Below are 17,870 nucleotides of genomic sequence, written 5' to 3'. Positions count from 1 at the left end.
AGTCGGTGGTATTTATGTCCTGAGGAGATAATCTTGGGGATTAACAATGTAATTACGCTTGTCTTTGGCTTGGTAAATACGTGAAACGTTGATTCATTAATCTTTGGAAACATACCTACAAGTTGTGTTGGAAATGGTCCTAGATTGAAGAATTGGTATTGTACGCAGTAATTAATATATCTCAGTTAGCCCATAATTTATTGATTTAAGTTTTTGTGTAAATATGGATCTAATTGAATATGTTAACAGGTTCAGACATAGCATGGGAAGGTTAAGGCCACCAACCAAACATCATCATCATTTCTTAGTCGGTGGTATTAATGTCCTGAAGAGATAATCTTATATTGTTAGACTTGTCTTTGGCTCTGTAAAGATGTGAAACATTGACTAATAGATCCAGTGACATGTATGTGTGAATTGTGTTAGAAAAAATTTTATGTCAGAGAATTAGTGTGGTGTGAGATTATTAATATATTTCATTTGGTCCCATAACTTATCAACTTAAGTTTCTTAGTGAATGTGAGTCCAACTAAGTATAATGATGGATTCAAATTTGAATTTTCTCTTGGCGATCTCTCTAGATAAATATATCGGATTTCTTGCTTGATCTCCCAACAAGATTGACACCGCACCTGATAAGGTCTCTGACGACAAATGCTAATGTCGTTGCTTGTTGAATGAAGCGACAACACCAACATTAAAAGCGTCGCCTACTTAGCTTGTGCATCCTCTCTCTTGTGGTCACCATCAGCCTCTGTCCCCCATACCATGTCCTTACGGAGGTCCTAACAATCTAAATTATTTGATGTATATGGTCACATAATTCAAAGCAACTCATAATTCGTGCCAACCGGTGGCTGGAACCATCGAGACATCACGTGGCGAAAGGGACATATTTCACTGGAGATTAGTCGAGTGTTTTAAACTATATAGGCTGGACACCTGGTCTTTAAAGGCGCCGTTAGGGAGATGATTATTGCACAAAGTGGCTTTTGGTCCAAGATAGACATGTCACATCCATTTCCATCCTTGGAATCAGCTGTGCGCCACGGCCTGATTAATTTCAAGAGCCCGCTTGTGCAGTGAAAACCGTCAATACGCAGGCGTTCGATAGGAAACTCTTGAACGACGTAATGGGCCTTCGGACAATCGCTGGATGTGTCCACAGAGGCGAAGACGCCCAGTCCAACTCTCTAGAAGCTAACCCGAATCCTCAGGATGATTTATTACACTTGCCAACTAGCAAATGACCGAAGGGAGCGAGCGATCTCCCTCCTTTCTTTTCTTCTCCTTTTGGAGTGATAAGCGCTAATTATCATTAGCAAAACGTAGATCCCACGATGAAGATTACAGTTTTCTTGTCGCCTATAAAATAATTTATTACGTCAAATTGGACATCAAGTGGAGATGGCCGAGTTGGTCTAAGGCGCCAGATTAAGGTTCTGGTCCGAAAGGGCGTGGGTTCAAATCCCACTCTCCACACCTTCTGTCCTCACTATTTTTTTTAACCTCTTTGCCATTTCAATGAAGCCATTAGGTCTGTGGAACATTCTTTTCACAAATTTCTCAGGACAATGGACTTCTGATCTAGCATTGATTTAACTCGTGTTGCCCTTTTAATGTGTTGAGAAGAACAAGATCAACAGCTAACTTGCCGAAGATTAGCACGGCTGATAACCGCAAGCATTTTTTGGTCCTCGCCGATCTGCCATTTCGCTTAAGGACCATACAAGACAGTGTGGCAAATGGATATTAGTCAGCAATGGCGATGAAATAAACCGTAAAGTGAAGCCCAGCCTCGCAGGACTCTAAAGGGGCCAGGCAGCAAAAATTGGACTTCTTATGAGGAATCGCAATGAATTTTTATGGAATAGAATGTCACGTAAACCAAAACAGCCTAATGAAGTTCCCTTAACGACTCGTTCGACTCAGCAAGGAACAATTGAAATCCTCATTAGCACACCCACAGAACTTGTAGTGTTTTGATAACTTTGTGCGCCTCGATATAGCAAGCACACGGTCGGGTCGAATATCTTTAGCCGTCCTCTCCTCCTTTTTTTGGTTGCACTTCGATACGGCTCTGCAATTCGCACACTCTGATGGCTGATGGATAATACTCGCCATTAACCTTTAGTCGACTATCCTAAATTGTTGGTATTTTTTCTCCTTTGCTCAACAGACACTACACTGGCTATCAAAGAATAAAGAACCACATTGAGATGGACTTTGAATGCGTATAGTTGTACACTCTAAAAGACTTGTCTGATGTTGATGTTGATTCTTGAACTTCTGAGGTACTCCTGCAGAAAACAATCATCTTGATTTGAAAAATGCAACTCAAGTGGAGTGATCTCAGCAGAATCTTTGTCTGTAAAGATCCTGGGAACACCTGCATTGGAAAAATATAAGTGGATGCAGAGAGTCAAGAGAGAGCCCGAATAGCATTGTCAGATACCAAAAAATGCGTACCAATTACATAGATGCTAAGACTGCTATGACCTATTACTTTGAACAAGAAAAGGCGAAGTGAGGTCAAATGTTACAGGCAAGGCACGCCATGAGCATGGTTGATCCAGCACAAAATAAGAATAGAAGGTTTAAAACCAAGGAAAATTTGAAGTAGCATTTTCTTTTCTCTGTATCCAAATGTATCATTGGAATCGCCAAGTAGCAAAATTATTAGTAAGCAATGTCTCTTGCAATTATTAAGACATGCAAAGGCACTAAACAAGCAAGGAGAAGGATCATCACTGGGCCAGGCTAACAGCTCATTGGATGAAGACAACCATTGTAGAGTAATAATTAGTGTGGACAGGAGAGAAGGGTAAGGAACTTTCACTACCAACACATTGGAGTTAGTAATCTTACATCTCACGGAAGAGTAAAACCGGTGTAGATTAAGTGTGTTTGTTTCACAGAAAATTAATGATTTTGAAAACTTTTACTTAAATTATCACTGAAAAAAATGTATCAATGAAACATTTTCACGATCACTCAAAATGTTTAGGCAACAATTGTGGTAGGCATAGATTGTGGTTAAATAGATGATAATGATATTATTTTCCGTTGACTAATTTTTCTAAATGATACAAACGCCATTTTTAAAGAAAAAGATCTCTAGTGCACTAAGATTCAGATTCAAGTGCTTCGACATCTTAGTCAAGCATTCAAGAGCTTCAACATCTTGATTGGACATAATTTTATGGTAACAAATGAAAGCAAGGAATAAAGCTGCCAAGGAACTCATACCATGAAAGCATTCCCTTGCTTCTCCAGCCATAAGTAGGACATCACCACTTCGAAGAAACATTGCTATAGGATCGTCCTGTCTAGTCTTGCCCCCAAAAGAAAGATAGCTTTGCATCCCAAACTGTCAGAGAAGTACACATAGTGTTAGATTCTCAAAATAATTACTCCATCATCTTTCTTCTTCAAGCAAACTAGAGAGAGAGAGAGAGAGAGAGAGAGAGAGAGAGAGAGAGAGAGAGAGAGAGGAGGGAAATACTATGATGTACCTCATGCTAACTATAGGTTTGCTCCAGTCTGCTTCCATGTCATCAAGATGACCACCCAAAGTATCACCTGAAAGAAAAATTACATGTAAACACCAGATTAGTTACACTTTCTGATCATCTACCAGAAAAAGAATTACAATCCTTGATCCAATGAAAAAAGAGAACAAGAAGTTAATGCAAAATTGAAACAATAATATTATGTACAGGAGGGTGACAACCATCATGGCCACTACAAATTATTAGGATGCAGCTTATGGCCCAAGACAAGTGTTATGAGTTCTGTTGACATTGGGACTGGCTGACATTGGTCCACAAAGTGGCCAGGTGTTGGATATGGCAGTTTCAACTTTCAATAGGGTGGTTGCAGCTAGCGGCCCCTCCCTTTAGGAATGACCAAGAGATAATGTGGGATTATCATGATTGGGAAGCTTCTTATCCCAGTACTGATAAAATAGGTGGTAATGTCTAAGCCATGAAATTACTCATCCTAAGGCTAATTTGTATCCATAAATGCATATCATCGTAGTAGCACAAATGGTTCACTAATAAAATTTTCCTTGTGTTTTGAAAATTTTTAACACTACAGTTTCATTCTCAATTTATTATCACTCTCCTATCTTACTTCCTTCATCCTCTCCTCTTTAAGCATGACCCTAGGGTTTACATCATTTAAGTGTCATGTTGTTCAAATCCAATTAGTTCAGTATGTGAGGGGTAATTGATTGATGTTAACATAGTTCCCACTTAACTTGACTTGAGGCAGTTATGATGCTCCACTCTAGCTAAGATCAAACCTCCCTCTTTTCAAAGCACCAGCTTGATTGGAGGTAGTGCTTTATAAGCTCGAGCTCCACTGGACTAAATTCTATCATCAGAAAGTAAATTTTGATCTAAGCTTGAGCTTAAACTTGGAATATAAAGTTACAGTACAACTTCGTATATGCTTCTCACATCTATAGATGTAAATAACAACCTACACATGCAGAATTCAACACCTCTATTAGGCTTATGAGCAGAGTTGAGAATTGTCAAGCCTGAGCTCGATGTGTCTAAACGCTTCAGCTATTCATTCATATTTAAACTCAAAAAATTTAAGCAGAAACAGTCTATGAATCAAACTCAAGTAGTTTGACTCACTTTTGCTCCTATTCGCACATCCATTCTCCATGTCATAGTTCAATTGAAACATTGTCGACTTCCAATATTACCGACACAGTAGAAATCAGAGAAAAGTACCTGATGCAAAGTAATTCACTATTGCAGCTTCGGGTCTAAATTCTTCTCCCTGAGGCATTGCCGGAGTAGCCAGTCTTTTAGCCAGTTGACAGAGTGCATCGGGGATCTTATTGTGTGGAAGAGACACATCATAGTTCCGCTGCATTGCATAGCAAAAGCTATTTATGGATCAAAAGTAAAATGCTGGCCAGATTGATCACTAGAATGCCAAAGAGATGGCAACAGAAAGGGTTATGCAGCCATAAGCATGTAAATCTTTAGCCACTCCGTTCCCTTTATTTACCTGAGACCAGTCAAACTGAAGGCCGAGGGTACTCCATCGTAGCTTCCGTAAAAGAGCAGAGGCCAGACATGACGTGCAACCGTTTCCTCTTAACAGAACTTCAGCTTCATCGACGAATTTCCAAGTGGGATGGTCTTCGTCACTCTCGTCTTTCACCAAAACCTTCCTCTCTTTTGCAGCAGCAAAGAGATCCTGTAGAGGGCCATATATCGCATTATGATTCGTTCTATTAGGTGGTTGCGGGAAGCTGAGTAAACTCTCCCTCATCCATTGGCACTGTTCTTCTAGACTTAACGCCCCAGGAATGAAATAAAATCCTACATTATCAACAACCAAGTCAAAAACCGAATGACAAGGAGAGAAGCACATCGATATCTACACAACACTTTGAAGGATCTCGACCCGGCACAGACGGGAAGGCGGTCCCAACACCGATCAGCAACTGAAGTGCGCATATGCCGATTGGCGAACGTTAATCTTTACTCTAAGAAAATGGGATTCTTCTACTATAACATTTTTTCGCCAATCGTCATGCATAAGACTACAAGCTAAATCCTCAATTCCCATAGGTCGAGCACATGGAAATTTCCAATTCAGGAGGAGGAACTCCGACCAGCTAAACAAGAAATCGATCAAACGCGAAGCAGTCGAAAGCAGCAATTACCGGGCCGACCCTCCAAGCAGAACACGGGCCGACGGAAACCGCACGGAGCCGCCGCGACGCCGACCGGAAGCTCGCCGCCCCGCTCGTGCGCCTCCGCAATGGCCTTGAAATCAATCACGTCCGATACGTCCACGGGTTTGGCCTGCTTCTTCCTAGCCAAAAAAATCACAAACGAAGACGCGCGAAACCGTGAGACGCTCCGAAAGATCGAATTTGTATCCCCTCCGTGAGAAGGTTAGAACAGGGAGAGGAGACTTACTTTCGGGATGACTTGAGAGAACTGTCGTCGTAGTAGAGCTTGTACTTCTTCTCGGCTCGCCGGAACGCCGTTCGCTCCGAATCGCCGGAGGGTTTCTCCGCCCCGTACATTTTCCGAGCCGGAAGTTTCGATTCCGGCGAGGGGAGGGATCTGATCGATCTTCTACGCCGACTCCATTGTCAGGGTTTTACGCGGCTCTTCCCCTTCATCTCCTTGAAGGAATGACCGGGATCGAGTTCTTGCAATTAAATCTTTGGTGGGATAAAATGATATAATGTGATTTCTGTTATAAAATATTGCGTTGCAAATATATAACATAGAATAAAGAGATTAAGTAGAGAAAATCAAACACCAAATATTATAGAAAAAGTCGAATGAGATAATTTTATTTCCAATGTATGACTATTAAATCATTGTTGTGTAATGTTATTGTATTCTATATTGTTGTACATCAAAACTAAATATCTATTTATAGGAGAACAATAATATACTCATCATTAATATCACTGTATCGAATGATACATATACGGATAGGGGAGATGAACGTTCATTGTATGAGAAGATGTACATAGAATATATGATACAAATGTACCATAATAAATACATTAGATAAGATGAATATAATGAATATTCATTTATATATTTCATAACACTCTCCTTTGAATATTCATTGTATTTATTACGAATGTGTATTTGAACGATATTGCCTCATTAAAAATTTTAAGCTGGAAAACTCAGTGGAACAAAAATCGGACTAAAGGGAAAAAGAGTGCAGAGCACAAATGTTATGATCTCTTTCTTTTATGGATGTATTAATTGCCTCGTTAAAAACTTTAAGCCGGAAAAACCTTGTGGGGAGAAGTTCAAATCCAGAGGCGTCGTTAGGGATTTTTATCTAGAATATTGTGATGGTGGGTCCTGTAGTCGCTTCTCCAAGGTTTACTCACCAACCGTCAACTTACGAGATTCCCTGAGTTACCAAAAAAAAACCCCTATGAGAGAAAATCGGACAGAAAAAAAAAGTACAATGAATATATATCCATTGTGGGGCTAATCAATCTTGCATCTTGTCATATCAATGCTATAATGCATAGCTCATAATATCTCTCTCTCAATTGAGCCATATAACCACTTATGGGGTTAATCAATCTTGCTCTTAGTCATGGAGTCAAATAAATATTATATGAGATTCATAAGCATGAAAGAATAATAAAAAGTAATACATTTAAAGCGAAACAACTAAAAAGAAATTATTAGAATCATAAAATTCGAAGTTCAAATCATCATCCACTAATCCAATGCCTCATCAAAGTAATCAAAGGTCCTTGCATTTGCTACTTCAAGAGCAAGAGAAATCCCACCAACGAAAATATTGTTGGCCTCAATAGTGGTTATGGCAGTAGGATTGATTTCAATGGCATAAGATTCATCACGCTTGCCCGTATTTTTTAAAGATGCTTGGTATAGGTCAACAAAGTGCATTAACGTACGACAAGTACATGACCAGTGCCCAGCCATGCCATGGCGATGACAAATACTTTCATTAATCACATTCTTTGGCTTCTTTTCTTTGCCATGATTAAGACCAAAGTTTGATTTCATAAGGTGGTTAAATTTCCTATCATCCCTCCTAGGATTATGTTTTTGCCTGCGCTTATAACCTTTAAAATAGTTAGTATTTTTCTCAAAATTAGCATGTATTTCAGGTAATACTTTTAAGCCAACAGGTTTAAGATTATGATTTTTTAGCAGCAATTAATTAGTTTGCTTGGTAGTAAGGAGCACAGAAATTAATTCAAAATATGTGGCAAACTAACGTTGCCGATATTGCTGCTGCAATATAATATTCGAAGCATGGAAGGTGGAGAAAGTTTTCTTTAACAATTCTGCATCAACGAGTTTGATATCACATAACTTAAGCTAATAAATAATATTAAATAAAATGGAATTATAGTCGAGATACTGATTTAAAATATTGCAATCTGAGATTTTGCCGGTCATATTGTGCTTGAGGGAGGATAACAATCTTGGTATAATCATACCCATCCTTCAACCTCCTCCACAGGATTTGAAGGTCTCGAATGGATAAATATTGAGTTCGCAAGCTCTCATGCAAATAACGACGAATAGAAATCAGCACATTTGTTTTATCATTTTCATTTGAAATTTCATCATTTGTAATTGTATTAGCGAGATCTTGCCCTTGGAGGTGCATTTCCATGTCAAAGCACAAAAATAGATAATTCTTTCTACTCACTTCTAGGATGTGAAATTTGGGCTTTTCAATATTTGCCATAATTCTTGCAAAAATAGATTTTTATTAATTAAAAGGATTTACAAATATCCACCGCCACTTCAAGAGCAGAATCCGATAACCGGCGGGTAGAACTTGGAGGCAACATGGGAAACCACCACCCCATGCCACCGGGCAAGTCACCAAGTGGCCCACCAGCCTCTTTGCAACTTGCGTTGCAGGGGCTTCGAACTCTCGACCTCTCCTTTCAGAAGTCTGGAGCCTACCCAGCGAAGCCATCACGGCTGGTGGTCGTGTTGTAAAATATTGCGTTGCAAATATGTAATAAAGAGAATAGAGAGATTGAGTGAGAAAATCAAACACCAGATATCGTAGAGAAAGTCAGAGGAGATAATTTTATTTCCAATTTATATCTGTTCTATCACTGTTGTGTGACTATTGTTGTATTCTATATTGTTATACATCAAAATTAAACTCCTATTTATAGGAGAACAATAATGTACTTATCATTAATATTAATGTATCGAATGATACATGTACTGAATAAGGAAAATGAACGTTCATTGTATAGGGAAATATACTTAGAATGTATGATACAGATGTACCATAATAAGTACAATAGATAGGATAAATATAATGAATATTCATTCATGTATTTCATAATAATTTCAGAGTTTTTAATTTATTCTATGTATTTTCTAAATTTTAACCTTAACTTTGAAAATCGTCACTAGCACCACTAAAAAGCTCACAACATTGCACATATGCATTCGAAATAGCCTCAAAATCGATCACATCTAATTATACAAACACAAGGGCAGACAACTCCAAAAAACCATTTTTTTATCCTCTGTGAGAATGCTAGAACAGAGAGGAGATTACTTTCTTAATGACTTAAGAAAACCGTCGTGGTAGTAGAAGAGCTTGTACTTCTTCTAAGGTCGCTTGAAAGCCATATGCTCCGAATCACCGGGGGGTTTCTTTGTCCCGTACATTTTCCAAGCTGGAAGTTTCAATGCCTCGAGCGAGTTTGATGAAGGAACCATCGATCTTCTGCATCGACTCCATTGTCAAGGTTTCACATAGCTCTTCCTCTTCATTTTTTTGAAATGATAATCATACAAAATATCCCTCAACATTAAGCCATCGACTTTAGCTCAAATGCAATATCATCTTCGAACTTTAAATTTTTTCAATGTGATCATCGCACTTTAACTCAGTGTCTAATGTTGTTACCATATTTTTAATTTATTAAATAATGACCCTGGACTTTTGATAAATGTTTAAACTAATTTCCAAACCATGACCAATATTATCGTTTCATCAATTTAAATTTAGGGATCATATTAAATATTCTCATTTAGTCTATAATTAGTTTAAACATTTACCAAAATTTAAAAAATCACATCAGATAAGTTAAAAGTTCATAGGCAATATTGTATATTAAGCTAAAGTTTATAGACTATGTTGTACATTAAATAAAATTTAAGAATCATTTGTGTTGTTTTCTCTTTCATTAAATAACTAGGATGGTTTTCACAATTTTTCTCATATGGGTATGGGGGCAACTTTTCTATTTGTCGAATTAAGCCAAAGAATAAAAATAAAAACAAGCTATGTTCCGTAATTCGCACAATCAAATCCTAGCAATTAAATTTTTAGGCTCTTATGATCTGTGCAACCAAATTTATTTTATCATTAGCTCACTTGATTATGCTGAGGTCTAGCACTACGAAAAAATAACAAAAATATTCTAGATTTGATTTTTGGCACGAAAAGTCCTAATTGTGCCCTTATGCCCGAACATAACCCTAACATTTTAGATATTTAAATACACCTTGAGTTTGTGAACATATTCACTCGACAATTGTTATGTTATAATTAACAATTTTAGTATCCATCGCAACACTCATTATGCTTTTTGTTTAGTTATATTTTTTTCTCTATAGGTATAACGTGAAAATTCAGACAAATCTTTTTAGCTAGATAGATTAATAAAAATCAACCGGATATTTCCGTTTGTTATAAGTTGTCTAAAACCATGCGAGATATTCATCGGATGAGCCAAACCATACGGACACGTCAATGAAAATGACAATCGCAGGATACATTTCCCGAAAATCAGTGTTTTGGAAGCAGAAAGATAACCCCCTTTTTTAATTTTCTCTTCTTCTTCTAATCTAAATATGCTTCTCATATTGGGCCTAGCGAAAAAGCCCAATCAGCCTTCCCATCTTATTGGGCCCAATCGACCCGGGCCTGAAGAACGGACTGCCCCGTGGAAAAATAGCCCAAGCGCAGCAGCTCTTGCAATTTAATCGCGGCATCGAGGAGGTCACAAGGGATCGTCGCCCTCGCTAGCCCTCGATTCGCTCGCTCGCTCGCGCTGAATCGAATCTCTCGGCTCGCTCGAGACCCTCCGCTCCGCCGTCGCTCCGCCCGCGCTCGCCTCCGGCCGCCGCCATGTCTCAGGTACTCCTCTTTCCCGACTCGAATCCATCTCCGCTCCATCCAGTCTCGTCCGTCTCGCTGGAGCCTTCGCATCCGTTTCCGATCGCCGGAATCCGCGATTCCCTCAACCTCGGTTGGAGGTGCGCGTGTCGTCGTCGTCGTCGTCGTCGAAGCGGTGGTCATGTGGTTGAGTCGTGTTGTTGTTGTCGTTGTCGTTTCAGGTGGACAACAGGAACTCTTCCGCCGCCAAGCGCGCCAGAACCGACGGTAAACCACCACCTCTCCGTTCTCTCTCTCTCTCTGCCGCGATGATTTCTTTCTTTCTTTTTGTTTTTTTTGGCTCTTGTTTTTTAGGTATAGAGTAATTTGAGCCGGTTCAGGACGAACAAGAAAGATAATCGATCCAGAAAGAGGACGTTTCTTTTATGAATTTTGATGGAATGACCTGTGCTGTTTGCATGGCTAGAATCCTGATTTTGACCTATTAAACATGCTTTCGACAAAACCGAAAGTAGGGACAGTAATCGACAGCGATATGTTTATCGAGTTCGAAATGGGACCGAGAAGTGGGAAGGAGGAAACCTGCTTTCCCGATTTGTTAAAGCCGGTCTAAAAGGGGAATTCCGATGTATTTGGAAATTCGAAACATGGTTTTTTCTGCGTTAATGCTGTGTGTTTCGGCTTAACTTATGGTTAGGAATATTTATTGTTGTTGGTCCTCGGAGAATGGATAGGACATGTTCCCGCTGTCCTCTTTTGTCGCCCCATTAGATTTTGGTGCCGATATGTTGATCAGGTGAAAATTGCAGGTAGTCGGAGGGAAGATGACTGGACTTGCCCTAGCTGTGGGAATGTGAACTTTTCATTCCGGACAACTTGCAACATGCGTAATTGCACTCAACCAAGGCCAGCTGATCATAACTCGGTAATATATGACTAATTGTGATGTAAATCCTCTTAATAGCTACCTGCTCAGCTGCTAGTTATGGCCACACTCATGAATACAATGCCTAAGTATTATCGTGTTTGTTCCTTTATTCCACTCCAAGATTTTCTATTAGATGCTTGATATTCCGTTGTTGTGATTCAATGTTAAATAGGTTGTTTGTTTTGTGTTTTGTCAATGCATTTTTTTCCTAAGATATCTGCCTGCTAATGTTTGCCTGTTTAATGGATGGAATTAGTTATGCGAATTCATATACTAGCTTTGTGCATTTTTGTGTGCATTATCAAATAGGAGATGGGTTAGCATGTTGTGTGTCTCTATGTCACGATTAATTGTTCTCGCTTCTGTTGGAGATAAATATCTTTTGTTCCACCAGGATCCCCACAACAATAACCTTTTGTGCGCAAGTTTAATATGCCTATGTTTCCTAGGCTGGATCCACATCATTATCCAAGTGACTGGTTTGGTCAATGGTTGCTGTTGCTCTTACATATTTAATCTGGGTTTAACTAACCTGCTTGCGAGTGTTTGGGGCAAAAATGTCCTGAAATTATGATTTAGCTGCCTTTTTTTCCTAATCAAAAGGTAGCTCAAAGAGACTGAGAGTACCTGAATTATGTGGTTTTAAGATGGTATGGGATACCATTGCATGCATAGAAGTCTTTGCATGGAACTTTAGTCACTTATCAAAAAATATAATTAATATGGAGGCTTGAATGCTTTTGTAAAGCATATTCCAAGGTGAAAAGCTAATTAACAGTCAATGCGCGTGACTGTTAATACATTTTTTGTTCTCAAGATGACCGGTTTTGCTATTCGGCTTAGTTTATGTTTGCTTTGCCAACTTCTGGCAATACTGTGATCCTAATGTGATGTTGCTAAGGTTTCTTTTTTCTTTTTCCTCAGAAGTTTGCAATGAAGCCAGTGCAGCCCCCACAGAGTTACTCATCGCCGTCCCCATATATGGGTGCTGGGGGACCTTCCTCTATGTATATGGGAGTGCCACCATATGGTTCTCTCTTTAATGGGTCCACGATACCGCCATATGATGTCCCATTTTCTGGGGGCTCAGCATATCATTACAATTATGGCGGTCGCCTTTCTGCTGGTAGTCCTTATAGACCGCTTCATCTATCTGGAGCGGCACCTTATTCAAGTGGATCGATGATTGGAAATGGTAATCATTATTTTAAGCTTTGCTACTACTCTGGTTATTGTACTGACTGCTGGGTGGCAATTAGGATTCTAAGTCTTGAATGATTAAAAGATCCTTGCCTCTAAATCGTATGTGGTTGTTTTTCAATAGTGTTTGGTTGAGTTTTATGGTTTTCATCTTTCACTTCTTATGTCTTTTTTTGAAAGATTTTCCACTTTCTGAGCTAAATCACAGATAGTGAGAGAAAATGAAAAACAGTACTTAACACTGCCTGTGTATTGTCTTTAGGCAATCTCTACAAGATTCTGTATAATTGCTGATTATTAAGCTTGTCGGTAATGGCTGCCTTTGGTTCTTTTTCAGGTGGAATGTATGGGGTACCTCCTATGATGGACAGATATGGCTTGGGTCTACCAATGGGCCCTGGTGGCATGGTATATGTGAAATTTCGTTCTTTCTTCGGATGTTGCTGCCTTTTCCTTTTCACTCTACAACTACATTATTCAGTGTTGTTCTTTCAGATATTATGCATGTCATTGTTCTGATATTTATTCTCTCAGGGACCACGGCCGGGATTTTTCCCTGATGATAAACTTCAAAAGAGGGGGGCAGGTTTGTATGCCGTGGCTGGTTACTGCTTGTAAAGTCAACAATAGGAATACTGGTTCATCTCCCACTGACATTATATTTCCTTTAAAACCTCGTAGATGCAACACGTGATAATGACTGGCAGTGCCCGAATTGTGGAAATGTTAACTTCTCTTTTAGAGAAGTATGCAACATGAGGAAGTGCAACACTCCAAAGCCTGGATCACAGGTTTGTGTTGCTTTGGCAAACAATTTAGCAATTTGAGGAGATTGAACTTTGTGGCTTTCTTTAATGTGTTTGTTGTATTCCCGAGTTATCATTTTGCTCTTGGCAATTTAAATTAGCTGAAGAATGTTTATTATAATAAACTAACGGACTTTTTTGCCCTTCAACTGCAGGTTCCAAAATCTGACAAAAACTATAGTAAGTTATCATTGCTGGTCATGTTGTTGCCTCATATTTGTCTATATTGGTACTCATATGTAAAGTTGCTTTCAGAACAAAAAATGCCTGAGGGTAGTTGGAAGTGTGAGCAATGTGGTAACATAAATTATCCATTCCGGACAAAGTGTAACAAACAGAATTGCGGTGCTGACAAACCATCTGAGGCTGAGAAATCTCCCCCTCCAGCAGAGGATGAAAATGATCAGGTCTGTTGTGTAATGTGCTCCCTGTACTCCCGTTACCTGAATTTATTGTTGCTTCTATCAACCATCTGTACAATTATCAATAAACTTAGTGGAAAAATAATAAATAGCCATGTTAAGTCAGTAAATGTTCATGAAGTTTTTATCTTCGATATGTTTTATAGTATGACTTCTTTCGTGCATTCATTGATAAGCAATTGTCTACTGTTCCAGTGAGTTCTAGGACATATTTGAGGGTTGAGAAGGTCCAGAGTTGTCGTCCAGCTTTGCTACAATGTGGGTGTCTGAAAGTCAGTCTTGTCGTCCTCATGTTGCAGCGGTTGTCAAGTCCTCTACCCTCTCATAATTCGTGTCAAGGTGGTTGTATCAAGTGATGGTTTATATGGTCTTTGTGGATCCTCCAAATGCATTATCTGTCAGCCAGCAGGAGTGGCAAGGATTATTCAGTTTGGTTTTTGTTTAATATTTTAGGCTCTTGAACTGCAAGTGAGTCATCTTTTCCAGCCAGTAAATGTTATGTGCATCAACAAATTTAAAAAAATGCACAGAAATCTCTGGGGCTAATGTTTCTGGTTTCGTGTGTTTAAGTTCACCGGGTAGTGACTTCTCCAAGGAAAGAGAAAAAAAAAGATTCTCAGCAAAGGTGAAGTACAATTGTTCCAAATGCTTTTGCATCTATTGGCAGAGGTTCTCAAGTCATGATTTTGTCTGTTGACTATAAGTTGACAGTCCTGATCTTTTAGGTATTGTGAGGTGGTGTCAGGTATTCCATTGAGAGTTCTATTTCATGCTGAATGGGTAAGACTCACTTTATATGGACATAGAGCAATATTCGGGATACAAAGTATTTGCTAAATATTCTTCACTAAATGATGTGTGGGCACATTTGACATGCTTCAATTATGAATTGCCAAATATTTAAAGAGTGGGGTCCAGTGAACGTATCTTATTTAACAATAATCAGTTGTTGTATCATTTAGTAAACAAAGTTTAGTACACTGAGTAGATATTGCATTTCTCATGAGTGTATGCTCTTAGATGAGGTCTTTCCTGTGCCATCATTATGTATGTCTCTGAGTTTAATTTTGGTGGAAGCTGCACGATGATATTACTTATGTGGTCATATTGTTAAATATCAAACCTTCTTACTGCCAATGTCGAGAAACAGCGAGTCAATTTATATTGGGCTATCTGTTGCCACGAGTTTTAGAATGCCTTGTCTCGGAGTTCATAGCTGTTGCAAAAAATTAATGTCTGGATTCCAGGTCTTCCCCTTGCATAGTGCGTCCTGCCTTTGGGGGTAGCCGGGGCATTTAAGGGGTTGTTAAGCTGTTTCAAGCATATTAGGAACAAAGGTTTAGTTTAGTAGTGCACCCTCCTGTGTAGAAAATTGCCAGAATATCCCACACTGCACATGATTTTGTAACCAATTGTTTGGTATAGCTTTTTTCCGACAATTGCATCCCTGGAAAAGGTTGTTGCAGTTTTTGTGGGGCATTCCGCATAATCTTTATTGTTGCAGCACTTTTTAAGCTATAGCGGCTTAGAGCAACTTGAGGAAACTGTCTCCTCTAGCTTTGTCATGCCTAAATTTAAGGTGTTGCGGTTATAAAATACATAATTACCAAACGTGTGAGTTAGGGCGTTTTACGGCACAATAAAGCTGCAGTTCCTTATCATACCAGTTTAGTATCTCTAGCATTGTTCTTTTGAAAGCCGTATCAAGCATCTTGGGTGCTTTGGTTAGTGATTAGCCTTGGTTATGTCTGTTCCCTGGACGTATTAAATCCCTGACCCTAAAAGAGCTAGTGGGCGGTGGGTGTTTTGTCTGTGAGTACGTAGCTCTGAACCTTTTTACCTTCGTTTGGTCAATTTTCTTTTCTTTGTTTAAAGTAAAGTTCACAGCTGATAATCACACACCGAAGGGGACTGTAAAAGCGGGTGCTTTTTGAGTGCCCTTTTTTTTTTTTTTGGCCCTGGGACTCTGTTGCCGTGCTTGGCTCTGGTCTATTTGTTTTTTTTGGCTTGTGATACAGCACTGTTGGAAGGCTCGAAGATGAGACCCGCATACAAAGATAGGACGTCCTTCACCCGTAGAATTTAATTCGAGCGCTCCTTGTCAAATTTCTTTTACGTGTTTATAATACTGTTGAAACCTGACGTACAGATCGTCCTTTCATTTGCCACTTAATGGTTTTTAGCTTTGGGGCCTGCATGTTCTGGCTAGAAACATTCATGACTAGCAGCTTTGATTTCAGCGTGTCGGTTCTTCTATTTCGTTTCAAATTATTTGAAGGAAAAGATTTTGTTTTCGGCAGGTTCGCATTCGTACTCTTTTTGAAAAGCAAGAACAATCAAAATCCAAACATATAATAATTATGAGAAAATTATATGTGAATTTACGTCGTCCTGAAATTTGGACATGGATTAAGTGAAACTCTTCGAAACAAATCCGTAATTGGGGGTGGTGCTATTCTGATTTGGCGGGTAGGGTTAAGTAGGGAAAAAGCCAGGATGAGGTTGCTTGTAAACTTTGTCCTACACCAATCACATGCGCTCGACAGCAGAACAAACGGAGGCTAAGAGAAAGAAATTGAGAATTTCGATTGTTCTTGAAGCACCGAAGAAAAGTTCTCTGGAATGCTTAAATATAAGGTTTATATAGATAAGAAATCCAATATGGGTGTGTGTCTTTGAGTGTGTTTGCAGTACGGCCTTTAGAGTGCGCAATCGACCATTCATACAATACAAAGTTTAATAAAGCCCAATTGAATAGAATTGCTCTTAAAACGAGGTATAAAGTTTTATATTCATGCTCTCAAAAATATAGAAGGATTGAAATCGGTTCGGTGGTTAAACAGAGGAGGTATGATGGTGACTGCCGAATTTCATCGGCAAAAGGAAATGTGAGAACATCACCCACGACGCTAATGTTAGACGAAGGGCCGTCCAAAAATGGACGGACGTCTCTTCAAGCCTCGATCGACATAAATTTCGGGTAAACACAGACTTGGTTCGGCTCCATTTGCGCTGGACACGTCGCCGGCGATCCCGTGGCTGGTGGATGGTAATCCAATGGAGTTCATTGACGTCGAACCTAACGCATTCATAAGCTGCACCAGAATCTCATAGACTTAAGACACGTCCGAGTCTCTCGAGTCTTCAGTCTTCTTTTCATTTATGGCGGTTTGAAAAGTGCAATGCGGGGAGATACGAGATGTAGGGTGGAACGGGGAGCAGCGGATCGTCAAACCCCCTCTCCCCTCTCGTTCAAAAAAGCGAAGCAGCACACGAGTAAAAGTAGGGGAAACTCCATCATTCTGGGTCATTATTACGACCCACATCGGAGATTTCTACATTATTTTTCTGTCAACTTTTCTTCAGCCCCACCACCCCGAGGGAGACTCCCTCTTCCCAAGACAGCACCTATCATTACTCACCGCCTCCCCCTCCATTTTCTTCTCCCTCCCTCCCCTCTTGGTCTTGCCAAAACCTCATCATTGTTACCTCCTCTCTCTCTCTCCTCCCCTCGGAATTATGACTCCATGGTTACAAGATTGCCCCACTGTCTCCCTCAAAATTACAGTCCCACCCTCCTTTTTCTCGTTCAAAAGTAGGCTACTGCTCCCACTTTAGCTACTCATGAGCCTAAAGACTTTCCATCCATGTTACGAGTGAGAACGCTTGAATTGAGATGACGTGTATAGCTAAGTCGTGTGAGCTATCTCCAATTTTTAGCTGAAGAAATTACGGTGCGAGAGCGAAAGTTTTGGGAGAACGAAATAGATCAATCTCTGGGAAAACGTGAACATACGAAATGATAATCAGAGTGTTTTTCAATCGGGGATATGGAGCTGACAAATCGATCGC

At 39.6% G+C, this 17,870-nt stretch overlaps 2 protein-coding genes and 1 non-coding gene across 3 annotated transcripts; 2 read left to right on the top strand and 1 right to left on the bottom strand.

The window, feature by feature from the left end:
* Window positions 1–1,401: 1,401 nt before the first annotated feature.
* TRNAL-AAG lies at window positions 1,402–1,482 on the top strand. Its single transcript has one exon. It is a non-coding gene; the product is annotated as a tRNA-Leu (tRNA).
* A 361-nt stretch (window positions 1,483–1,843) lies between these two features.
* On the bottom strand, window positions 1,844–6,194 carry LOC104415682 (alpha-ketoglutarate-dependent dioxygenase alkB). The gene is given in 8 exon segments (XM_010027009.3): window positions 1,844–2,389; window positions 3,250–3,345; window positions 3,348–3,370; window positions 3,516–3,582; window positions 4,752–4,890; window positions 5,035–5,351; window positions 5,699–5,850; window positions 5,958–6,194. Coding segments are annotated over 8 exon segments (1,044 nt in total). The 5' UTR covers window positions 6,068–6,194; the 3' UTR covers window positions 1,844–2,249.
* Window positions 6,195–10,544: 4,350 nt separating this feature from the next.
* Window positions 10,545–14,925, top strand: LOC104415680 (ranBP2-type zinc finger protein At1g67325). Its single transcript, XM_010027008.3, has 10 exons — window positions 10,545–10,683; window positions 10,884–10,929; window positions 11,472–11,587; window positions 12,515–12,785; window positions 13,128–13,198; window positions 13,325–13,376; window positions 13,472–13,581; window positions 13,752–13,776; window positions 13,852–14,003; window positions 14,214–14,925. The coding sequence occupies exons 1-10, from the start codon at window positions 10,675–10,677 to the stop codon at window positions 14,214–14,216; spliced, it is 855 nt and encodes a 284-aa protein (XP_010025310.1). The 5' UTR covers window positions 10,545–10,674; the 3' UTR covers window positions 14,217–14,925.
* Window positions 14,926–17,870: the final 2,945 nt, after the last annotated feature.

Source organism: Eucalyptus grandis, chromosome 8, assembly GCF_016545825.1.
Source record: "Eucalyptus grandis isolate ANBG69807.140 chromosome 8, ASM1654582v1, whole genome shotgun sequence".
NCBI classification, from domain to species: domain Eukaryota; kingdom Viridiplantae; phylum Streptophyta; class Magnoliopsida; order Myrtales; family Myrtaceae; genus Eucalyptus; species Eucalyptus grandis.
Note: the sequence above shows the minus strand (reverse complement) of the source record. Positions and strands in the feature narration are given on the sequence as shown.

Bases quoted from the DNA above. Each gene is read 5' to 3' on its own strand.
- LOC104415680 (XM_010027008.3), top strand. The intron at 10,930-11,471 runs GTAAACCACCAC...TGAAAATTGCAG, and splicing joins CAAGCGCGCCAGAACCGACG to GTAGTCGGAGGGAAGATGAC. The intron at 13,377-13,471 runs GTTTGTATGCCG...AAAACCTCGTAG, and splicing joins ACTTCAAAAGAGGGGGGCAG to ATGCAACACGTGATAATGAC.